At 44.9% G+C, this 25,890-nt stretch overlaps 1 protein-coding gene across 1 annotated transcript in view; it reads left to right on the plus strand.

Annotated features, from left to right (window-relative positions):
• ADGRL4 (adhesion G protein-coupled receptor L4) overlaps positions 1 to 25,890 on the plus strand; it is a 170,949-nt gene that overhangs the window by 116,674 nt on the left and 28,385 nt on the right. The window contains exons 9-13 of the mRNA XM_084852118.1: positions 930 to 1,123; positions 4,019 to 4,195; positions 8,803 to 9,003; positions 9,757 to 9,977; positions 11,683 to 11,749. Of these exons, the coding sequence (XP_084708244.1) occupies positions 930 to 1,123; positions 4,019 to 4,195; positions 8,803 to 9,003; positions 9,757 to 9,977; positions 11,683 to 11,749 (860 nt within the window). The remainder of the gene's footprint in view (positions 1 to 929; positions 1,124 to 4,018; positions 4,196 to 8,802; positions 9,004 to 9,756; positions 9,978 to 11,682; positions 11,750 to 25,890) is intronic.

Below are 25,890 nucleotides of genomic sequence, written 5' to 3' on the forward strand. Positions count from 1 at the left end.
TGCAGCCATGCTGGAGAAGGAGAGGGGAAAGGAGAACGCACCAATCTGAACCTCACATAAGTATTGCTAAACCATGGTTTAGTGTTACTAAACCAGGTGTCTGTGTCTTGTGCTAACCCTGCAATAAGCATCTCCTTTGTTGCTTCTTTCTTCATTTCTTAAGTCAATGTTTAATTAATACCACTTTCTATCTCAGCAGGAGCACCCTCAACAAATGCATTTCACACTTCAGTGCTGCAAGAGACACAGAGATTTCATTGTAGAGACTTGATCCTTGGCAAGGATCAAAGGTCTACACTTAGAAATACCCAAAGTTAAATCACAAAATAAAATAGAAATTAAAAACCACTATAATTTAAGAGCAGTTGTTGTTGTTACCTTTTAAAATATATGTAATAACTACAGTCATCTTTTTGTCAGTGTGGGTTTGAAGCAAAGGCATTTGTGCCTTTGCAATGCATATCTAGTAGATAGGCCCACATTTAGAACATTATTCAGTGTGTAGAACTGGTAAGTTGCCTACAGGTATAGATATTCCAGATGAAAAAACATATGGGATCTGAAACATATGGGATTGTCTCCTCTTGCTTAAATGACATTCTTACATCTCAATTCCTTACGACGGGAGGATATATCTTCCAAAAATATATTGTATCCATCTGCTTAATTTTCCATGACAAATACTCATTTTTAATACTGACGGAAATTAAATTGCTTTCAAAGCCAACATTCTTCACTGTCTCTAAAACCTTTTTAAATATGTGTTCTGCAAATATTTTGTATACTTTATGCAAGAGCAGTAAGAATGTTCATTGTTTGTTAAGAATGTTCATTGTTTGTTGTTTTCTAAATGTCTTTAATGTTATTTTACTTCTTCCTTTTTTTGAGCAACAACCCAACCCACTAAGCACGGTCTGTTTGATTGATAGGCACTGTTGCAGTTGTGTTTCTGCACTACAGCAATATTGGCACTCTGCTTTCATCATCGCAGAACTTCTCACTGAAGGAAAATGCAGAGCATGGAGAGACAGTAGGGTCATCAGTTATAGCTGTCGCAATCAGCTCCACTCCACCTAAGCTCTATCCACCTGAGAAAATAACATTTACTTTAAAGCATGCACAGGTAAGCTTTCTTTTTAATAATCCGTTGATTAAAAGTAAGCCTGTAATTATTTTGTAACATGTAGCAACTGGGTGTTCATTTGGTGGTCCAGTTACAGCTATGTTGTTTGCCAATATGGCTATAATACAATTAGAAAGGAAATTACAACCCTTGAGTTCAGCACAGCAAGCAGAAGGAAGGGAGTGTGTTACCACTGCAAAGTGTTGATAGGAATTGACAAGAACAATAACTACATGTTGGTTCTACTACACATTTGTCAATAATTTCTTAGTGTAATCCAAGTCTCCTCCTCACCTCTCAGCATTCTCCAATAACAAAGTGCATCTGTTGTATTTGTTATGTTACCTGGACTGGCAAAAATGGATGGGCAAAATTTATTTAACAGGGCATTGAAGTGGATGGTGCTGCTATATCTTACCTCCTGTTTCTAGTCAGTAGTAGTAGCTTGTTGTTGTTCAGTCGTTCAGTCGTGTCCGACTCTTCGTGACCCCATGGACCATAGCACGCCAGGCCTTCCTGTCCTGCGCTCTCTCCCGGAGCGTGCTCAAGTTCATATTCATTGCATCCGTGATGCTATCTAGCCATCTCATCCTCTGCCGTCCCCTTCTCCTTTTGCCTTCAGTCTTTCCCAGCATCAGGGTCTTTTCCAGGGAGTTTTCTCTTCGCATTAGGTGGCCAAAATATTGGAGCTTCAGCTTCATTATCTGTCCTTCCAATGAGCACTCAGGGTTGATTTCCTTTAGGATGGACTGATTTGACCTCCTTGCAGTCCAGGGGACTCGTAAGAGTCTTCTCCAGCACCACAGTTCGAAAGCATCAATTCTTCGGCGCTCAGCCTTCCTTATAGTCCAGCTCTCACAGCCATACATTACTACTGGGAAAACCATAGCTTTGATTAGACGGACCTTTGTCGGCAAGGTGATGTCTCTGCTTCTTACTATGCTGTCTAGGTTGGCCATAGCTTTCCTCCCAAGGAGCAAGCGTCTTTTAATTTCAGGGCTACAGTCCCCGTCTGCGGTGATCTTGGAGCCCAAGAAAGTAAAATCTGTCACTGCTTCCATTTCTTCCCCTTCTATATGCCAGGAAGTGATGGGGCCAGATGCCATGATCTTCGTTTTTTTAATGTTGAGTTTCAAACCAGCTTTTGCACTCTCCTCTTTCACCCTCAACAAGAGGCTCTTTAGATCCTCTTCGCTTTCTGCCATTAGGGTGGTATCGTCTGCATATCGGAGGTTGTTGATAATTCTCCCAGCAATCTTAATTCCGACCTCTGATTCATCCAACCCGGCATTTCTCATGATGTACTCTGCATATAAGTTAAATAAGCAGGGTGACAATATGCAGCCTTGTCGTACTCCTTTCCCAATTTTGAACCAATCGGTTGTTCCATGTCTGGTTCTTACTCTTGCTTCTTGACCCTCGTACAGGTTTCTCAGGAGACAGGTAAGGTGGTCTGGTACTCCCATCACTTTAAGAATTTGCCACAGTTTGTTGTGATCCACACAATCAAAGGCTTTAGCGTAGTCAATGAAGCAGAAATAGACATTTTTCTGGAATTCTCTTGCTTTCTCCATGATGCAGCGAATGTTGGTGATTTGATCTCTAGTTCCTCTGCCTCTTCTAAACCCAGCTTATACTTCCGGTAGTTCTCGGTTCGCATACTGCTGAAGCCTAGCTTGTAGGATTTTGAGCATCACCTTGCTGGCATGTGAAATGAGCGCAATTGTGCGGTAGTTTGAACACTCTTTGGCGTTGCCCTTCTTTGGAATTGGAATGTAAACTGACCTTTTCCAGTCTTGTGGCCACTGTTGAGTGTTCCAGATTTGTTGGCATATTGAATGCAGCACTTTAACAGCATCATCTTTTAGGATTTTAAATAGCTCGGCTGGAATACTGTCATCTCCGCTAGCTTTGTTGTTACTAATGCTTCCTAAGGCCCACTTGACTTCACTCTCTAGGATGTCCGGCTCAAGTTCAGTGACCACACTATCATGGCTATCAGGGACATTCAGAAACCCACATAATTCCTATTCCTCCCTCCTGTACCATATGATGATATTACGTATATATCATCGATAGTAGCTGAACATCAATAGGAGGATGGCAGACATGGATTGGGGAGACCTGTATTCAAATCCCATTGGATGTTCTTGAGTAAATAACACTCTCTCAACCTATGCTCCCAGCCAAGATTGTGGTGGAGATGCCACCTTGATCTAGATTTGGTGTGAACAAACACTGGCCTAAACAGGGAACAGTATTTATAGGAAGAAAGGGGGCAAATAGTATGAAAGAAGAAAGACAAGACTGAAAAGACTGTCCATAAAAGGATGAGGTAGAATGAAAAGTCCAAAGCTAGTAGCTAGACTCAAGTATATATTTCAGAGCAGGCCTTAAACAACTTGGTGCCCTCCAGATGCTTTGGACTACAAGTCCCAGAATTCCTGACCACTGGCCATGCTGATTGGAGCTGTTGAAGTCCAAACCATGTGGAAGGCACCAGGTTGGGGAAGGCTACTGCAGAGAAAGAGGAATGAGCAAGTACTGGCAAAGACAAGGCCACTAGAAACGGAAATGAGACAACAAATATATTAATTGCAAGACTTTTAAAAAATATATCATGGTGATAGTTTGTTTATAAACGTCAGGGAGAATATTTGAAAAGTAAGAGAAAGCAGGTGTGCATTCTTTTACCTATCTTGTTTCATCTTTCTGTTTGATTTTCTTTGTTTTATGTATGCCTTGCTCCTTTAATCTGAATTATGAACAGTTAAGATTTTGCAGTTTGTATATTTAAAAACTTTTTATGAATTGCCTTAGCTAATATAACATATATTTCTTTGTGAGTGATTTTGTGCCATTTGCTATCCATAAAGCATTTCGTTTCTGTTCCAGATTGTAGACAAAAAACATATTAAGTGTGCATTTTGGAAGTATTCAGAAGACACAATGGAAGGAAACTGGTCTACAGAAGGATGTGAGCAGACATATTTTAATAGCACTCATACCTCATGCAGATGTAATCATCTTACTCATTTTGCTGTTTTGATGTCCTCAAATGACTCTCAAGTTGTAAGTGTGTTTTAATATATTTATTCATTTTGTTTGGTAGTTTACACACCATCATTTAAACTGTGGAATGCTTTTCCCGGTGCAGTTAAATCAGTATTTCCTTCTTTCTCACATTTTTGTCACTGAGCCAATACACAATGGAAGAATTCTTCCATATTAGAAATGTTCATGGTTAGGTTGTCCCTGAACTTTACATTCCCGGAATCTCTCATTAGAACAATGTGATGCACATTTTTTCTATTACATTCAGTGCTGACTTCTCTCGAGGCCTGGTAAGCTTTTCACCAGTAAACAAGTGTTTATTATTTATGATAAACTGTCACAGAGAGCCTTTCAATGCACCGAGTACATATTATCTGTATATAATTCATTCTTATCAATAACCTTGTGACTTAAGTGACTGCCGTTCTCATTTTACAAACAGGTAATTGGAGGGCGGTGGGTAGAGTGACAAACACAGTCACCAAACAGCTGGAGATAGATATGGGCAAATTGGTCTGTGTCCAGCCTGTGTACTTTCACATGTCCCCACCCATTACTCCTTTCTACTCTGTTTCTTCATTCTCCTGGCACTAATCAAACCCTCCCCCTTCCCCCTCCCTCTGGTAAGTAGCGTAAAGCAGATGTTGGCAGAAAGGGTCCGATCCATACAGGATACAGGCTTCCAAACTGACCACGCCACTCCCACCCCTAGAGTCATCCACAAGTAAAGGTAAAGTAATCCATGCAGCAAACTCTAATGCCTTTAGGCTCTGGCATACTTTCAAAAAACAGATGTCGAAAGTAAGCCAGTGCCTAGAGCATTAGATTAGATCCCACAAATCGCGCTCCCTGCCCCCTCCCCCAGTCCCCTGTAGACAGCACAGTACTCTCCATGCCAGCTATGTCTCCCCATGGAGATGGCAAAAAGGGGGTAGTCCCAAGGATGAGAAGGGGAGGAAACCATGGAAGCTGCATTATACAGCTTCCTATGCCCATGCAGCCTCCCCCCGCCCCTCCTACTCCAAAGCTCCCCAGCTAGACCGGTGAAATCACAGAGACAAGGGCAACCAAATCACAGAGGCAAGGATTGCATCCATGCTTCCGCCACCCTGCATTGGATAGTCATCTGAGTTCGGAGGCTGATGACTATCTCCATAAAATGGTGTCCTTAATTGCTCTTAATACTGTATGCTGAAATTAGTATGTCATTAATATCATCTGATACCAAAGCAGTTTGACTGTATGTACTAAATTTTAGAACAATGCCACCTGAAAAGACAGAGAGGAGGGCTGAAAAAACAAATATTCACTCTGACTTGTTTTCTGCTTTATTATGCCTCACTTACCTTCAGATTCTTTTTCACTAAACCCACATTAAGTATTTAGGTGACACATGTGTGAATGCCCTACACATGTGAGCATACAATCTTGTTTTGATATTTTGCGTGATGTATATTCTTTTCTTAAAAGATATATATTTATCTTTTTACACTTTTATACTTAAAAGATATACTCTTTTCTTAAAAAAGAAAGAAAGAAAACGAAGTATCTGTGCTTTTAAAGTCTGGTTTCATCTTGTTCACAAAATTCTGAGGGCATTCCCAGATGGAGCCTAGCGCTACCAGTGAAAAGACATTGTGCAGCTATTCCGTCTTTGCTTTCTGAACGGATTTTCTGTGGTAATAGAAGAGCTGGAAGAAGTGCTGAGGAAACCTGGAAGGGTTTTGAGTAGAAGACATCATAATCTGGACCACCAAACCCCCCACCCCAGTAAAATTATGTGAATGAGGCAAGATGATAGCATTATTAAGGTCTCATCTGGAAGCACTCACTGTCATCTGAACCTCCTGTAAAATTCTGTGAATGAGGTGGGACACTTGTGCAATAAAAGCCTTGTCCAGAGACACCCTGAGTGAAGTATTCTTTCTCATTTTAAAACTTTTCCCCTGCAATTCCACTGCAAATCTCTCTATGTAATTTGAATCAATGGAGTAGCTCAGGCCAGGGTAGTTGCAACACTGGGAATTTTAAGACAAAGCCAAGGAAAACATTTGTAAACCACAACCCACCCACCCCTGACCATTATATCCTAACTAGCTCATACTATCCAAACTTGAGATGAGCAAAGGGCTGGATGTGCCTGATCTCGTCTGATCTCGGAAGCTAAGCAGGGTCAGCCCTGGTTAGTACTTGGATGGGAGACCGCCTGAGAATCAGGCTTCCTGCATTGAGCAGGGGGTTGGACTCGATGGCCTTGTAGGCCCCTTCCAACACTATGATTCTATGATTCTATAAATTCTATAATCCCCCTACCATTAGGAAAATGGACACAGTTGCCTCAGGTGGTAGCAAGGTGTTGGAGGAGAGAGCTTTGTGTAATGCAGCCTACCCTGAGCCTCCTAAGTGAGCCTGGTGCCTTCAGAAGCAGCAGAGGACACTCTCCGATTGACAGTGCTGCAGAAAGATTCAACTGCCAGTCCAGGTGGCTTTGTACGTGGAGTGGGAGGGGGTGCTATTTGCCTCAGGCAGTGAAATATCTTGGGCCAGCTTTGTTCCTCATCACAGCCTGTTTCAGAGAAAGGCTGGCATTACAACTGCACAGTGATCAGACAAGGAACATCCCACACAACATGTGACCCACAAACTCAAACATCGCCCACTCGCTGTGTATTGCTACCCATTATGGACTCAATAAGTCTTCTGATGCCGCTGCCTGCCTGGGACTGGAAAACACATGGCAAGGAGTGAAAGAGAGCAAGTCAAAAGCATCTCACAGGCCACAAGATATAGCTGTTGTTTGCATCTGATTTGTTGGCTCACAAAATGTGTAGGTCTGTTCTCACTCCATCCACCTCTGTCTAGGCTGATTGATGTCAGGGAGGGAAGTAGGCCATCCTCAGACAGGTCACTGTACAGCCTGGGTCAACAGGGCCTTCCTCCTCTGATTCTGGCCATGCTCAGCCAATGTATGGGTAAGATGCAGTCAGGTTGCAGAGCAACCTCATAGCACACAACTTCCATATCAGCCTGCCCGCATTTTAAGATCAGAAAGAGAGGCCCTTGTCACTTGCCCACCTGTGAGAGCAGTCAGGTGGGTGACCACATGTGAGAGGGCCTTCTCTGCAGTGGCCCCACACCTTTGGAACAAGCTGCCATCAGAGGTCCACCATGTTCCATCATTGCAAATTTTTAAGAAGGCCTTGAAAACGTATTATTTTACCTTGGCCTTCTCTTGATATGACTGCTATTGTTGCTGTTACTGCTGTTAATGTTGTTGCTGGTTTATTGTTGGCTTTTATTGTTGTTTTTATGTTTTATCACTTTTAATATTTTAACTGTTTTTATGTATTTTATTGCTGTAAGCCACCTTGGGAGGGCTTCTGCCCTGAAAGGCAGCCAAGATCTATTTTAAATAAAATAAATAAATAAATTCCGTCACTACATTTGGCTCTTGGCTTGAATTAGGGGGGGGGGGGGTTCAGAAGTAGTGGAGCCCTTAATGAAATTCACAAAGTCTCACCTCCTTCCTGTGCCCCAAATCCCACTCTTCCTTATTAATATCCCCTTCTCCCATGTTTGTGTATGGGGGCTAACAAATAAAAAAGCCCCCATTGGTGCCAATGGAAACTTTTTTTTATTAACCTAAATAAATATAAGCATTTCTTCTATAGAAGTAGTTCTGTCCCTGTCCCAGGAGGGCTTCCTGCTCAAAGAGACAGAATCTGGGCCTCCTTCCTCATGCTTAACTTTCAGAGAGGATGCTCACACAGAACTTTAGCCTGAAGAAGACATGGAAGTTTCACTATTTTCCATATGTGATGACATTTTACAAACTGACTGGAGTTATGCTAAAAAAAATGTATGTAAAATAATAAAGTATCATTAAAACTACATGCAGCCATGTTTGTTTTCTGTGCTTCACCTCAACAAAGGATATGTGTTTTCACCCTTGATGGTGTTGATCACCATTTATGCCTGGGGTAGGCAAACTGGAGCTCTCTAGATATGTTGGATGACAACTCCCATAAGCCCCAGCCACCATGGCCAATGGTCAGGGATTGTGGGAGTTGTCATCCAAAACATCCAACAGGCACCAGGTTGCCTGCCCCTGATTTAGGCAGCAAGAAGGGGGACTCAAGAACTTCCTTCCCTGTCTCCCAACCAGTGTTGATCATATGATTCAGGTGTGATGAGTGTTTTAACTTGCATGCAAGAGTGTAGCCTGCTGGAGATCAGGACCAAGATCTCTTTCTTAACTGGTTTTTCAGAGCATCATTTTTATTTTTTGTATTTATTATGTATTTATTACATTTATAGCCCACCTTTCTTCCATCATGGTCTCCCCTCCAAGCACTGACCAGACCCAGACCTGCTTAGCTTCAACAAGGCGGCTGCCTCATGTGCCTTCAGACTATGCATTATACAGTACATGGCACAGGGGGGGAAATCTTACAGACATTATTTATACATTTGTACTGTGTTCCCACCAATAACACTGATGAACATTCTACACAAAAAAGGGGAGGGGGAGAAAGATGTGTGGGGGAAGGGGGGAAAGAACCAAAAGGAATTTTTGCGCAACTGTTAATCCATTCTCTTCAATATATAATAATTTCTATTCTCAGAAAGTCAACGATTCTATTCTTACAAGAATCACCGTGCTCGGAATAATTATCTCATTGATTTGCCTTTCCATCTGCATTTTCACATTCTGGTTCTTCAGTGAAATTCAAAGTACAAGAACGACAATTCATAAAAATCTCTGTTGCAGCCTTTTCCTGGCAGAGCTTATTTTTCTCATTGGAATTAACATGAACAGTAATAAGGTGTGTGGCCGTTCCTTATCATTGCTTCATTTTGAATATGAACGCAAATATGCACTCTCAAGTGCCACTTTCAAAGGTGCATGTAGCATTTTCCAGTCTCAATATGAATGTTGACATTTGAGTATACAGACATGACTAGCTGTGAATATAAAATTCTCATCTAAGAATTCCTGGCCATTCTGTTTTTAGAAAAATGTAAGCCCCATTAAGAGGAAGGATGGGGTCTGGCAGTGGTCTGTTTTGAAAATGGGGACCTTAATTATGCAACGTGGAAGCAGATTCTTCATTGTGTTTACACTGGTAATGTTTCAATAATATCAGGAGGAGTTATGCCCATTTATTTCAGTGGGAGTTGTCCTGTTGTTGTTCTTCCAGTGTAGAAAATGCTGCTAACATACATCCCCATGTGTGGGTGGGGTTTATACAGGGCTGTATATATTTGTTGGAAAACATAACAGATTAGTCATATGCAATTTATATAGCCTGTTGTGTCAGTTCATATATTTCATGTGATTACCTGCGTATGGGCAAAAGAAATGTGTACGTGGATTGAGGTTTCGAATGAAATGGGCTCTGTGTTTTTCCATGTACTTACAGAAAAGTAATGACAGGGCCTGGGTGTTTTTGTATTGAGACAAATTTTCAGCGGAACAGGGTTTCTCATCTGTACTGCGATAACATTTTTCACCTACATTGCAATATATGAAGCCTTTTATGTTATTCACTTACGCTTTTCTCTGTTTGCCCTTCTAGCTATTCTGTTCAATCACTGCTGGATTACTCCATTACTTCCTCTTAGCTGCCTTTGCATGGATGTGTATCGAAGGCATTCACCTGTACCTCATTGTCGTCGGAGTAATCTACAATAAGGGATTCCTACACAAGAATTTCTATATCTTTGGCTATGTGAGCCCAGCAGTGGTAGTTGCCATTTCTGCTGCGTTGGGATACAAATACTATGGAACAACAGATGTGTAGGTCACTGTTTACATGCTGACTTTAGTTATGGATAGTTCTGACAACTGGAATGTGACACCATGAACCTGCTTCTGATATGAAACTTGGGACACATAATAGCGAATTGCCTGAGCACTGCTGGCAAATCTAGCCATCCTAGAAATGTGTGGCTAGTTATCCAAGAAATGGCAGAGGCACAGGCAGCTTTGACTGCAGTGCTCTCCTTTTACAAAGGGATGGGAGGCCTGAATATGAACCTGCCGTATTCCTCCCTCTCCCAAAACAGAAAGGTGTCCTAAATTTAGTCTCCTACCCCAAACAGGTGATTGGTGCTGCTGCTAAGCTGACCTCCTTCACCATGTTTTCAGCAGTGCTGTGCACAGTGTTCCCAATGCAATGTCCAGAAACATCCATGCAGTCCTGAGTACTAGATGAAGGAAATTAGCTCCACACAGCCCATTTTGCATGCAAAGTCCCCATCCACCAGGGCACTTGGACACTTGCTTCCATGCATCTACCATCTTTGTTGGACAGGACTGGGGGGAAGGCATGTTGTGATTCCAGTGGGAAGTGTCATTCATAATCTAGACTGAAAAAGGTACATCTTGATCCAGAGATTTTTATTTTTAATTTGTTTATGGCTGTGGGAACTCAAAGGTGTGAATTTACCTGTTGCATCTGTAATGGCTCCTCCCTTCATTTCATGGGAAGAAGACAGCTCTGTGCAGGCATGGACTGGCCCTCTTCTTCTCTCTTTATACCTTCTTCCTTTTCTCTCACTCTGCCTAATTTATCTGTTCTGTTCTATTTCTCCATGTATGAAGATCAATTCTCTCTCTCTCTCTCTCTCTCTCTCTCTCTTTCTCTCCTTTTATTCAAGCTACTGCAGCAATACTTGTTTCTAACATTTTAATAATTGATAACAAAAAATTTTTACTCCCTCTACTGAAAAGACATTAATTTATTCTCTTATTCTTTCCGGATTTGATTATTATAATTCTCTTCTCTGTTGTTCGGCTCTTGCTTGGCTTTATCCTCTGTCTTATTAATGGCAAACATGGCAGGCAACACAGGAAAATTCTATAACGTGGCAATGAGAACTTTCTGGAATGTGGCCAGATTCCCTTCCTAAGTATATTCTCCATGCCAAATTTCATTTAAATCATCTTGATTTTACGATAAAATAGGATTTCAGACTTTAGAATGATATGCTAAGAAAAGCAGCTCTCTTAGGTCTACCACAGTTGTATAATTCTGCTGCCTGTTGTTTTGGATCCCATTTCGCCCTCATTATATTATTTTCAAGGTTCTCTTTAGATCCAGTTTAAGGGTGCAACTACACCCTTTGTACCAGGGGTAGCCAACCTGGTGTTGTCCAGATATTTTAGGCTACAATTTCCATAATCGCTGAGCATTGGCCACGCTGGATGGGGCTTAAAGATAATTGTGCTCCAAAACATCTGGAGGGTACCAGGTTGCCTACCCGTGTCCATGATCTCACACACACGAGAGGCTTTCTTCATCGCATAGTCAGTCATCTAGGATTCCAGAAAATGGGCCTTGCAGTTTCACTCAACAACAAGTTTCCCAGATTAAGGTGTACTACAAAACTGAAAACTTTATAGCAGACAGGATTCAGTCTTTGCATTCACCTGATTCTCGGGACAAGGGGGATTAATCTGTAAACACATTTCAAAGCATTATATGCTGTTTATTTTTCAGATGTTGGCTCAGCACAAAGAATAACTTTATATGGAGTTTTATAGGACCAGCATGTCTAATAATTCTTGTAAGTACGGTTTTTCTTCTTTATTGGGGTACATAAAATTGAGAATAAAAGGTATGTAATAATCACTAACCCATTGCCAGCCCAGCTGCATGCTAATTATGTGGCAAAATCAACTATTTTAGGTGTTTTTAAATAACCACACTAAAATATATTTATCTATTACATGTTGAAGTACTTTGCTTGGCTGAAAGACATATGTTTGATTAACTAATATTTCAGTGTAAGGGCTGTTGCTTTCAAACTGATGGCTTGAGGAAACAGAATTCTCTGTAGCAATTTTGGAGTGTAAGATGTAGCATCTTTACATGTCAGTGATATCTCTGCAGAACTCAGCAGGAGATGTACACAGACACGATGCCAGGAGACCAATAATCTGGTATTTCAAATGCTGAGTTACTTAATCTTTTATCTATGATCAGTCATCTTTGAAGATTAGGCTGTCATCTTTATGATTTCATCATTCTCATGTACCCTGCCATCATCAAGGCTATTTTAAACAAAATTGCGACATCAGAGACAAGAACCCTCCATTTCATACAGGCAGGCAAGTCAAGAATTGATACCTTCTATTTCTGCTAGGAAAGGAGACATTTTAGTTCCTATTGAAAATATTCTCAGGCTTGATCTTTTGGAAACATTTGGTGTCCTGTTATAAATAAATAAAAATTGCTAGGGTACATGAAGAGGTTTTGTGAGTGCTGCTAAGTCACACATGCAAAAACGGATTGAGATCAAGTATGAAATGTTGGGAGAACAAGACCAGATCTATACCTTGTATCATATCAGTATGATCCCATCATGGTGATGCTATATCCCTCTTGGGCATTTATACATCGTAGTGCACCCAGTGACATCTGTTGCGGTATTTTGGATAATACAGAATAAAAAGTGGGAAATAATGCTAGAAAAACAGTATACAGAATGCCTAATGTGCCCCAACAGTTATCAGTGCACCTCAATACTGACAAAAAGCACTAGTGTAGATCCAGCCCTGCTACACTGGTATGATGGAGGATATGACTTCGCAATTCAGCTGTAATTTCTAGTCATTATTTATTTGGTAATAAAATGTGAAGAAAAATACATCTCGTATTTGTGTGAAATACTCAAAGCGTGGATCTGTTATCAGTCTGGTATTCAAGTACATAAGCATGTCCTGTAGAACAATCCCTTTCAGATTATAGGAATTTTGGACAAGTGGTTCAGATGTTTTATTCTGATTCAGAAGTCCATGAGTACTACACCACATACACACACACAACCGAGAAAGTCACCATCAGTTAAGATGGGACTGGAATGTATCCCTGGAGTTATTTAAAACTAAATATGAATACAATTAAATATTGCTAGACTAGTGAAGCTAATTTATTGAAAATAGTTCACATTATAGAATATATAGATCCCAAGAGCAGAGTTCCACTCACAGGATGCTCCCACTGGAAGAGGCAATTTTCACCAATTTTCCTTTCGTCTTGCAGTCCCCTGTGCCCTCGGAAAACCTGCTCTGGAGCATCAGAGTATTCTCCCGAACAGTAGGAAGATAGTGCATTGAGAAGCAGACTGCCATGTCATAAATCAGACTTCTTCTGCATTGTCTTTCACTTTCAAGGGAGGCTTGTAATGGGGATATAATGTTCAAGAAACACAGATCCAAAGTTTGCTTGGAAGCGCAGAACTAGTCACAAAGTACTTTAGATCCAGCCCTTACATTTTATATGGGCCTTTTTGCTAATGCAAAGCAGTGTGTGCATGTGTGTAAGTTTGGAAAGTTAGATTATAATGACATAATCAGCATCAGCAGCATTATTGTTGTTGTTGTTGTTATTTATTGCATTTCTACACTGCCCCATAGCCAAAGCTCTCTGGGCGGTTTACAAAAGTTAAAACATTATTTAATACGATATAAAAAGTTTAAAAGCCATTCACAAAAAAGCACACAAAAGTACACAGACACTATACACAAACAACATATAATTAAAAACAACATTGAACTAGCAGACATAATTAAAGACACATCCAGGACCGATAAAAACTTATCATGTGCTGCCAAATGCCTGGGAAAACAGGTAGGTCTTAACCTGGCACCAAAAAGATAATAATATTGGCACCAGGCAGACCTCATCAGGGAGCTTATTCCACAGATGAGGGGCCACCACTGAGAAGGCTCTCTGTCTCGTTGCTGCCTTCTGAGTTTCTTCTGAGTTGCTGCCTTCTGAGTTTCCCTTGGAGGAGGCACTCAGAGGAGGGCCTTAGATGCTGAATGTTGTGTACAGGTAGGTTCATTTCAAGAGAGGCGTGCCATCGGGTATTGCAGTCCCAAGCCATATAGGGCTTTATAGGTTAAAACCAGCACCTTAAATTGAGCTCAGAAGCATATAGGCTTATAATAGGCTATAAGCATATATGTGCTTATATATGCTTATAGCCTATTATATATGCTTATAGCCTATATATGCTTATATATGCTTATAGCCTATATAAGCCTATATAGGCTTATATAGGCTATAAGCATATATGCTTATAGAAGCATATAGTGCAAGCAGGCCAGAGTCGGTCTTATATGTTCAAACCTTCTGGTCCCTGTTAACAATCTGGCTGCTGCATTTTGCACGAGCTGCAGCTTCTGAACCGTCTTCAAAGGCAGCCCCACATAGAATGCACTGCAGTAATCTAACTTGGAGGTTACCATAGCATAGACAACTGAAGTTACTTTATCCCTGTCCAGATAGGGGCATAGCTAGGCAACCAACCAAAGCTGGTAGAAGGCACTCCGTGCCACTGGGTCACCTGAGCCTAGGGATGTCGGAGAATTTCTCCACGAATCTCCAGGAGGCCAATTGCCAACGCATTTGGCCCCCCGAAATTGGTGGGGAAATTCTCCGGCACCCCCCGCCCCCCCCGGGATGGGACTTACCTCGTGCGAATGTCCCTCTGGGCAGCGGGTCCCGGCGGCAGGGCAGCGGCGGGGCGGCGGCGGGGCGGCGGCGGGGTGGCAGCCGGTCTTCCGACCTGCTGCCGCTGCCGCCATTTCCCAGTAAAGTAAAAAAAAAAAAAAGTGATAGGCTACGTAAAGATTTACGTAGCCTATCACGGCTGACTTTGAAAAAAAAAAAGCGCGTACGCAAATGGTGGCGCCCACGGGCGCCACCATTTGAGTTCCTTATTTGGGCATGGGTAGTCTACGTAAAGATTTACGTAGACTACGGTGAAAATAAGGGCAACGCTATTTGCGTTGCCCTTATTTTCGCCATAGTCTACGTAAATCTTTACGTAGACTACCCGTGCCCAAATAAGGAACACAAATGGCGGCACCCATGGGCGCCGCCATTTGCGTACGTGCTTTTTTTTTTTTCAAAGTCAGCTGTGATAGGCAACGTAAAGATTTACGTAGCCTATCACGGCTGACTTTGAAAATCTAGCCATGATAGGCTACGTAAATCTTTACGTAGCCTATCACTTTTTTTGTGTGTGTTTTTACATAACTTTTTTCTTTTGCGGCCGGAGAGGCGGGGTGCTCCCCCCCAGCCAGAATTTTGGCGGGGAGGGATGGGGCGCCTCCCCACCCGCCAAGAATTTCGGGGGGAGAAACAGAGCGCCACCCACCCCACCGAAAACAGCTGCAGGACCAGGTAAGGGACTTTCGTCCATCCCTACCTGAGCCTCAAGTGACAAAGATGGTTCCAGGAGGACCCCCAAGCTACAGACCTGCTCCTTCAGGGGGAGTGCAACCCCATCCAGAACAAGTTGAACACCCTCCATCTGGTCAGCAGAACCACCCACCAATAGCATCTCAGTCTTGTCTGGATTAAGTTTCAGTTTATTAGCCCCCATCCAATCCATTGTCGCAGCCAGACACCTATTTAGCACATCCACAGCCTCACCTGAAGAAGATGAAAAGGAGAAATAGAGTTGCGTGTCATCAGTATACTGATGACAACGCACTCTGAAACTCTGGATGAATGCACTCAACGGTTTCATGTAGGTGTTGAACAGCATGGGGGACAAAACTGACCCCTGTGGAACCCCATATTGGTGAATACACAGGGCCAAGCAGTGTTCCCCAAGCACCACCTTCTGGAGCCGACCCTCCAAGTAGGAGTGAAACCACTGCAATGCAGTGCCTCCCACTCGCAGCTCAGAGAGCTGTCCCAGAAGGATACTATGGTCGATGGTATTGAAAGCCGCCAAGAGATCAAGGAGAATCAACAGGGTCACACTCCCCCCATCTTTCTCCCGACATAGGTCATCATACAGGGTGACCATGGCTGTTTCTGTGCCAAAACCTGGCCTGAACCCCGATTGAAATGGATCCAGATAATCGGTCTCATCCAAGAGCGCCTGATGCTGGTTGGCAACCAGTCGCTCAAGGACCTTGCCCAGGAATGGAACATTTGCAACTGGCCTATTATAATTATTAAGGTTTCCGGGTTTAGGGAGGATTTCTTCAGGAGTGGTCTCACCACCGCCTCTTTCAGGCAGCCCGGGACCACTCCCTCTCACAAGGAGGCATTAATCACCTCCCTAGCCCAGCTGGCTGTTCCTTCCCTGCTAGGTTTTATTAGCCAAGAAGGGCAAGGATCCAGTATGGAAGTGGTTGCATGAACCTGTCCAAGCACCTTGTCCACATCCTCAAGCATTATTAAGAACAGGGGTTATAGTGTACACATTGATTAATTTAGGTTACTTTGAAATACTTTGTTTTAGGCAGATCTTTTGAGTATTACATCCCTGGATATAAAAGCTGAAGTCACTTAGGCATTTATCACCAAGCACTTGTTCTTTCCAAGTGTCTCAACAGCCCTTCTTTTCCCTAAGATATTGACTCATTAATACCAAGATGCCATTAGAATTCTGAAATGTATTCCACTGGCCTATAATTGATCCTATCAACCATTTTTATTTGTATTCTTTTGGTGAGTATACATGAAAAGGACTGAGTTAGAAATGTGCTACATTGAGCTTTGGGGGGGAAGGAGTGCTTTAAACCTTTGTAAAACAAGCTGCAAGCCAAAGATAATTTTCCCAACTTGTTTCTCCTTGCAGTCTTTAGAAGCACAGACTACACATCAGATTAGACCAAAGCACCAAAGTCAAGCAGGGTAGTATGGGGTGTGTGTGCGTGTGTGTGCATACATACATGTGGTGGCAAAGACTCACACAGAGAGAAACACATATATGTATCAGAATAACGAGTTTAGAACAAGCTGTTGCGAAATAAAGGAAATTTGCCTGCATGACTGCTTACAAAAATAATTATGACCTTTGAGTAGAAGAGATGGAAAAGCTTGGCGTAAAACTATGTTAATTTCTATTTTACCATAGTATCCACTACTTAACAGAAAAGAGGAGAAATTAAGGACATTGTTTAACACATGGCAAGAACACACACAATGCATTTGCCACAGGAGCCCTATTCATGCATTAGTCGCATCATGTCATTACTGAGAAAAGGGGCCCCATGCTGAACATGTTGACTGGCCCCACCTACAGACATCAGCACATTAGCATGGTCATCCACAAGGAAGAAACATACATGTGAGAAGTTGCTCAGGTGTAGTGTTCTATGCAATCAGAATACCTGATGACACCAGTGAGTCAAAACCTGCACATGAGCAGCTGGTCACTCACAGGCGTCTTCCCTGTAGATGGTCACACTAACGTGTAGACAATGCAAGTAATACACGAAGGAGGCTCGGGATGTCACCCCAAAACTGCCACTTTGTGGCAAATAACTGGCCATAACATTTTAAACTACTTAGCCTGTGTACAGCTTCTATCATGTTGTGCATCTTCATATCTAAAATGTTCAATGTGAGAATATATTAGTCCCTACCAGTGGCCACCAGCAATATGGAGGAGATGAAATGGAGAATAGCAACGAAATGGTGATCCACATGGTAGGTATTTTTAAAAATTACCAATGGATCATTTGTCACAAAGAGGCTGCTTTTGGTTGTAGTGGGGATTTACAGATGGGTTCTAAAATATGAATGTCCAAGAGACATAGGTAGAAAGGAGGAGACAACAGATGGAGTCCTCGCAGAGAGCAATGGTGCAATTCCACAGTTGGCTGGGTTCTTTCCCAAGCATGCACGCTTCCCAAAATATGAATGTCCCAGAGATAAAGGTAGAAAGCAGGAGACAACAGATGGAGTCCTCGCAGAGAGAAATGGTGCAATCAACAATTGGCTGGGTTCTTTCCCAAGCATGTACGGTTCCCAAAGTAGGCTTTAAATTACTCACAAAATCAAATCGAATACTTGCTGCATCAAAGAGCTGCACCCTGGAACCTCCAAATATTCTGTATTGCTCTATTTTTCTATGCTGAAGCAAACAAAAATAGCAGTAGCAGAAGTAAACGAAGTGTCTGCCCTAGTCTTGTAAGGAGCCAAAAGACCAAAACAGACATTACTCTAAATGTATGTCTACCAGCTACATCTTTTTCTTTTTTACTCTAGAGTAGGCACAGGGCTCCCAATCCAGATAAGGACCCTACTATGGGGAGTTGGGAAGCTTTTAATATGCAGATCTGGGCTCTGCACCTACCATAGAGTAAAAAAAGAAAGAAAGAAAAGCTACCAGACACACATTTAAAGTAATGTCTGTTTAGGCCCAAAATCCAGAGAAGTGGCTTCTCTTAAATCCAAAGAGGGAATGTAGGAATGTACAAAAAGTTTGTTTCAGTTTGCAAATCATCAGAACTTGCCCTGTTTGCAACCCCTGACATTTGAAAAAAAAAATGCTCACACATTCCCAAGCTTGCAATCATGTTCAGAAAATGCATATTGCTTTTTTTAAATAAAAAAAAATGTGCATTGTAAAATAATACACATTTTCATGCTTAATCAATGAGGGAAAGGGAACACTTTTAAAAAATATACATGGAAATGCACTTTTTCCCATTTAAACAAAAGTGAAAAACAGGTCACAACCAAGACAGGAGCATGGAGAACTGAGCAGTGAGCACTGAAATAGAGAATCTCCGCAAGCTCAAGCATCCCTGGTTCTCCCAGGCCTAGAAGTAAGTAGCCCCTCATCCACTAAGGGCACAATCCTATGCATGTTTAGACAGAAAAATGGGCCTATAACTTCCACCATGCCCCAGCCAGCATGTAGGACTCTTTTGTGTCTGAACATGCATAGGATTGTGCTCTAAGTCTCCTAAAATGTTGAAGCCTTTCCCAGTTTGTTCACCATCCAGACAGTTTAGAGTGGAAAATCTTGTTCCTCCCTGAGACTGGAATAGGCAGATGGATCGCATGCAGCATATCTTTAGAACAAAATCAATTATTTACTTACAATCACCAAAAAGTAAAACAGATTCACTACCTCCCTCAACGATCTGTTCTGTAGTTTTGTTCCTGTCTCAGCTCTCTCATCTAGGTGAGAATTTCATCAGTTTGGGTTTGGGGGGAAAAAAAGAACTTACCAAAATTCACAGATGTCTTCGTAAATGGAAAGGAAGAGACTTAGGATTAGAAAGAAACTGATTGCGAGCAGAGATGGGTTAAAGAAGACGTAGACAACAAGCTTGGGTTGAAAATTGGGCCACATTTATTGAAATACTTGCAAAGGGGTAACTAGGACAGGCATCTAACTGTGTCAGCGGCTAGCTGGCACTTCTTGGGCGAAAACATACCCAGCCTGAGGGGTGGTGGTGATCTCGCCATCCCTCCGGACTGCCCCTTCTGTGGGAGGTAGACCTTCCGGTGTCACCCCCAACCCGGTGCCGCACAACACCTGGGTGAGTGAGTAGGGTTGGTCTCCCAGGCAACCCTTATCCCCCCGCCGAGCCGCACAACCCGTTCGGGGGGCCTGAGACGTCACCTGTCACCATAAAGTGCCTCTGCGTGCACACCATCCCTACTCCCTTTCCTGTTTTGCCCGTCCTAGCCTCCAACTGGAATGTGACCGATGATAAAGACCATATTCCCTTACAGGACGCACTCAACCCACAAAACAGTGTGACGTAGGCAAAAAAGATGCACAGTAATAGTCCAATCGAACTGTGAGCCAAAAAATTCCTACATGGTTCCCAAAGGGCAACCGGTAAAAAACCCACACTGCTTAGGGGAGGGTGGGAGGGAGCTGCGTCAAGCCAGAGAGCTGAGATTGGGAAGGGGGCTGAGTTTAAGGCAACTCAGCCTGCCCCTCCTTGCATGGTGGTGCCACTGGGGTGCACCAATCAGAGGCCCCTACGTCTTGTCACCCCACCCGCCCACAATGCCCCCCCCCCTTTTGGCCAGACAAGCTGGCGCCGGGGTGAGGGCATTTGCGAGCGGAGATGGGTTAAAGAAGATGCAGACAACAAGCTTGGGTTGAAAACTGGGCCACATTTATTGAAATACTTGCAAAGGGGTAACTAGGATGGGCATCTAACTGTGTCAGCGGCTAGCTGGCACTTCTTGGGCGAAAACATACCCAGCCTGAGGGGTGGCGGTGATCTCGCCATCCCTCCGGACTGCCCCTTCTGGGGGAGGTAGACCTTCCGGTGTCACCCCCAACCCGGTGCCGCACAACACCTGGGTGAGTGAGTAGGGCTGGTCTCCCAGGCAACCCTTATCCCCCCGCCGAGCCGCACAACAAGTTCGGGGGGCCTCAGGCGTCACCTGTCACCATAAGGTGCCTCTGCATGCACACCATCCCTACTTTTCCTGTTTTTGCCCATCCTAGCCGCCACAGGAGTCACAAGCCTAGAGCTTGTGAAACTCCCCCCACCTGCGCAGAAGAACTTCCCACAGGCCCCTTTGCAGATCAGACAGACATATGTTATTAACTAAATGAGACAGGCGGACACTGTCCTACCTGTAACGCTCCCTCCTTGTCCACAGACTTCCCTATCGGGTGGTGTATCCTTCATCTCATTCACATGGCCATAAGCCATTTCTCTGTGCACTTTCAGACGTGCCCTGCTACTGGCAACGTCATTCCATTCCTTCCCATTGATCCATGGGAGCAGTGAGGGCTGCAATAGGCTACTTCCGGCCAGGTATGCCGGACCACCTGCATTTCAACCAAGGCCTGTTCGATCAGGTCCTTGCCTGGCTTACAGCCGAAGTCATTCCTTTCAATGTGCCGCACCTGGACCTGCAGAGGAAGACTGACAAACTTTGGTGGGACAGAGTGAGGAGGGGACTCCCTCCTCGTATGCCACGTCTATGGAGCCGCTGGATCTTAATGTGACAGGGTGACAGCAGCTGAAGTCTGAAGACGACATACACGCCCTTCATGCGGCTCCAGACATCATAACATGCCCATGTAAGAGCACCCGTACCGACGTAAGACGAGTCTGCTGGTCTAAGGAATAAGCATATTAAGGCAAGCAAAGCGAAAATTGCGTCAGAAAGAAGCGGACAATTCGCGAACGCAGGCCAAAATGCTGAGAAGCCCCATTTTCAAAATGTCGTAACATGCCTGAGAGAGAAATCTCCAGCGGCTACCATGGAGACTGCTTCCATGTAACAACAGAGGGTTCTGAACTGCAAATTACCTAGGCATAGCGGGGTAAAGCTAATGCAGAAACTGCACAATTGCCCTTAAGTCAACAGTAAACTGTTGAATTGATAAAAACGGAGGCCCCTCCTCAGACCCGTGGCATTCCATAACCTGTAAGGCGCCACCAGAGCATAATCGGTTGCCTTACGTTTTGGCCGTGGCCCACTGCCGTGCCCTCGCCATACCGATCAGTTTGATCACCAAATATGTAAATGGGGCCAGACCTGTACCTTGAAGCAAATCAAGGCCCTCTGGGATGAGTCGGCCTTGTGAGCCCAGACCAACCCTGCCTTCCGTTAAGGCTGCTATGTGGAACAGGGAAACGTCTTATTGGAAAGCTCAAATGGAGGGCCATTACCCCCGGAGCCCGAAAGGGGTATCCAGAGAGAGAGGGTGGTTAATTTACTAATGCAGGCAAACATCTGTGCCCAACACTATCTTGCACGCCGAAACCTAAATTCTGACATGGAGTCAGTGAAACCCACCTTTGTGGGCTGGAAGGCTAAATGGCCAGCTTGCGACTTATGGTCCCAAATAGTCTGTTGTTCCTTACGGAGGTGTGGAATTGTGGACAATGATCTATAGATAAGGGCCATGAATCCTATCGCTGAGGTTTTGCCTAATGCGTGGCACACACACCCTGCTCTGTCGCAGGCGGCTCCTGTATGGAGAGCCATGGAATGCTGGCTGGCATGCCTGGCTTCAGTATCCCGGTCTCCCATAGTACTGCAAGGATGGGATCTGGGAATGGAGCACCCACAGGGCTAAGGCCCGGAAGATGTTGACCTAATTGCATGACAAGGCATCGACAATTGGGTTTGCCTAACCCGGCACATGGTGGACCCAGAAGCAGATGTTGTAACACTGACTCTGGAGCGTGAACACACTGACACCTGACATGACCCTCCAATTTCAGGAGGACGGAGAATGGATAACGTGGTCATGTTGTCATACCGAAGGGGGGGGGGGTAACTGACTTGGCTATAAGGTCATCCCACAATGTGCTTGGCGGGGGCAGCAGTCTCCACTCTACAGGCCACTACCCCCAGCATGATCGGACCTGCCCTAAGAATCTGAAACCCCTTGGGGTAGCGGCGGAACCATGCGAGTCCGCAGTCCGGCTTTGAGGAGAGGCTTACGCTTCCAGAAGGAGGTGCCATTAAAGCCCTACTAAGTTGAAGCCATGCCTAATGTATAACTGCTTGGAGCTGTACCTAAAAGACCTGAAAGTTGTCCTGAGGGAAGTGAGAATAACACCTAAGGGTATCGGATTGGCTTCACCGGATGTTGCTGTGGGAGACAGGCCCTCAGCCTTTGTGAGCTAAGGGGCACTGAAGTAACAGGAAAGGGGAGCGATACTTGCATTAGGTCAGAACATTGACCACCGTCTTTGGACTCCATGTAGCACATGCCCCTCAGGGACCCGTGGCCAGGATCCCAGACCGAGACAGCTGCCTCATCGAAGAGGTGTGACGCACTGAGCAGAGATGATCAGGGATCTTGTGATTAACTGACTGGCCCTCAGGGAAGAGAGGTTACAAATCAGGATAACTCCCTAGAGGATTTCCTGGGTACCATTTCAAGAAGGGAGATCCCTAGAGTAGCTAACGGGGGGTGGAGAAAAGGTGGGGGGCTAAAACCCTTCTGCCAGTACTGCCTTGTTAACCACTTAGAACCTAGCATAAACTGAGTTCTAAGGTAAGACGCATTCCCCCAGTTGGGTCTTAAAGCCGGAGTAACGACACCGACCTAACTAGGCATGGGCCATCCAGGGCTTCCTACTGCCTTGGCTTTTACAAGGGGGACCTCGTCATCCCCGGGCATTGGGCAGGAGATGCATGAGTGCTGACTGCTACAAGGGAGCACTCACGACGGAAACTGCACGTGTCCTGGGAGTATGTGCCCTTGGGGCTTCACTCCCAGCACAGATAGCAGTGCTGAAGCAGCAGACCTGCCATAGGCCGAGGGCCAGTGCGGGAGACCACCTGGTGAATGTGGCCACTGCCAGATCTGCTGCCAACCCCAACTGGGAAGGAGTCGAAAATTGGAGCGAAAGGTCCTGGTCCAACAGGTCCTTACGCAGAGCGGGGCAATGGCGGCCCTCCTGCGAGAGGCCTCAACAAGCCATTCACACACCTCCTCGGGTGAAAGACATTACGAGAAGGAGTAGCCCTGGTGACAATACAACTCGCCAGATTAGCATAGGGATCTGGTATGCCCCTTACATGGATGCCTGAACGGGCGGGGGCAGGCGTGGGATCCTAAATTAATCCAGCAAAACCCAGTAAGATGCTGCATTAAGCGGCTGGGGTTACTGGGGTGTGACTGGCGGAGCTGCAAGCAGCCCGGGCGTCATATAGGGAGATGACATTGGGAGGGACAGCCGCCCCAGGGAGGTTAGCTAAGGCGGCAACCCCACGGCTCTGAAGGTCACCCGTCTGGACAACTGGGGTGAGGTGCAGTCATCTCACCCATATCCAGGGCAGTCGTGTCTGGGTCCCCGGGAGCAAGGGAGGCAATACCACTTGTAGTGCTCGTGATGGAGATGCCCCATGAGGGCAGACCACCTCCAGCTGTGGTGTGTCACCTGGCCTGGGCGAAACCCCAAGAAGGAGGATGTTGCTTGGATCACTGCTGACGGAGATGCCGCAGGAAGGTGGACTGCCTACAGTGGTGGAATGCTGCCATGGTGAACCTGCGAAGGCGAGATGGAGACCTCAATGGCGTCCGGGTGCACTGAACCCAGAGACGAGCTGAAATAGAAAGAAGTAGCGAGCGTTGGGTCTGCTGTCGCGGTCGTTTAGGCTGGACCAACAGGATCCCTGAAGAATGCTCAGCGGCTTCCAGACGAGCAAGAATTGCCGCCAAAACCAGGTCTGTTTCATCATCAAACTCAGAATCGAGCCTTGGCAGCGGACTGTTGGGGAGGGGAGGCGGGGCCCTACTCTTCAGGGCCCTACTCTTCAGGGCCCGACCCTTCTCGATCTTTCAACCATGGCCCTTCTTGAGGGGGCATGATGTAGAAAGTGAGGTAAGCTTGGCATGACATTGGCAAGAAGAAGCAAGGGCACGGGTGCCCGAACCCAGTCCAACACACCAACCACCACCCCTAGAAGTAAATACGGCAGGGGTCAAGGCACATAGCAGGAGGTTCCAGTGGGCTAGTCACTGGGCACCCCGGGCCACAGGCGGCAGTGCTGCTGCTACCGCCAGATGGGGGGGGGCACCCTTGGTGTCTGGCAGCAGCTAGAGAGGTGAGCTCAAAAACATAGACCCTTTCTCTGTATGTGTCTATGTGTTCACATTTAAGACACCGTGTGTCTAGCCATTAACCTTATTAGCTTATAGGGCAGGGGTGGAGAATCTGTGGCTCCCTCAATGGCTCTGTGGGGTTCGGATAGGGGTTTTCTAGCCCTACCTGGAAATGCCGGGACTGGACCTGCGACCTTCTGCATGCCCGGGAGGGGCTCCAGCCTTAACGATGCCCCTGGAAAGGAGTCTAGAACCTGGGACTGCCAAGTCCCAGTCCAACACTCTAGCCACTACAACACAGTGTCGTTGAAGGGGGCGCAGTTGCCACCTGCTGCAATCCCTGCGCCCAAGAGGCTCAGCAAGTGCTTGCGGCCACGGGAGCCGCTCCTGAGCACGGGTGCCCCCAGGTAGTTATTTTGTTTTGTTTTGTTTATTTCAAGTTTGTTTGTGTATTTTTGGGAGGGGATGCACGTACTGCCGCCGTGAGCGCCCTAAATATTTTCCAGTACTGTGTCAAACTAGAACAAATAACTAAAGCATTTAGGCAAGTGTATTCATATGGGCCCCTTCATGGATCACTGCCTTGTTGTGGCGAAGGGGCTTGCGTAACTCAGTGAAGCCATAAGCTATGCTGTGCAGGGCCACCCAAGACGGACAGGTCATGGCAGAGAGTTCTGACAAAATGTGGTCCACTGGAGAAGGAAATGGCAACCCACTCCAGTATTCTTGCCAAGAAAACCCCATGGAATGTACCACAAGGCTAAAAGATATGACGCCGGAAGATGAGCCCCTCAGGTCGGAAGGTGTCCAATATGCTACTGGGGAAGAGCAGAGGGTATTTCCAAGTAGCGCCAGAAAGAGTGAAGCGGCTGGGCCAAACCCGAAAGGACACTCAGCTGTGGATGTGTCTGGTGGTGAAAAGAAAATCCAATGCTGTAAAGAACAATATTGTTTAGGAACCTGGAATGTCAGATCAATGAATCAAGGTAAGCTGGAGGTGGTCAAACATGAGATGGCAAGATCGAACATCGACATCTTGGGAATCAGCGAACTAAAATGGACAGGCATGGGCGAATTTAATTCAGGTGACCATCATATCTACTATTGTGGGCAAGAATCCCTTAGAAGAAATGGAGTAGCACTCATAGTCAACAAAAGGGTGGGAAAAGCAGTACTGGGGTACAATCTTAAAAATGATAGAATGATCTCAGTACGAATCCAAGGCAAACCATTCAACATCACAGTAATTCAAGTCTATGCCCCAACCACGGAGGCCGAAGAAGCTGAGGTTGATCGGTTCTATGAAGACCTACAACACCTTCTAGAACTAACACCAAAAAAATATGTCCTCTTCATCATAGGGGATTGGAATGCTAAAGTAGGAAGTCAAGAAA

Source organism: Heloderma suspectum, chromosome 4 (assembly GCF_057233095.1).
Source record: "Heloderma suspectum isolate Gila_16-S chromosome 4, 16-S_ref, whole genome shotgun sequence".
NCBI lineage: Eukaryota > Metazoa > Chordata > Lepidosauria > Squamata > Helodermatidae > Heloderma > Heloderma suspectum.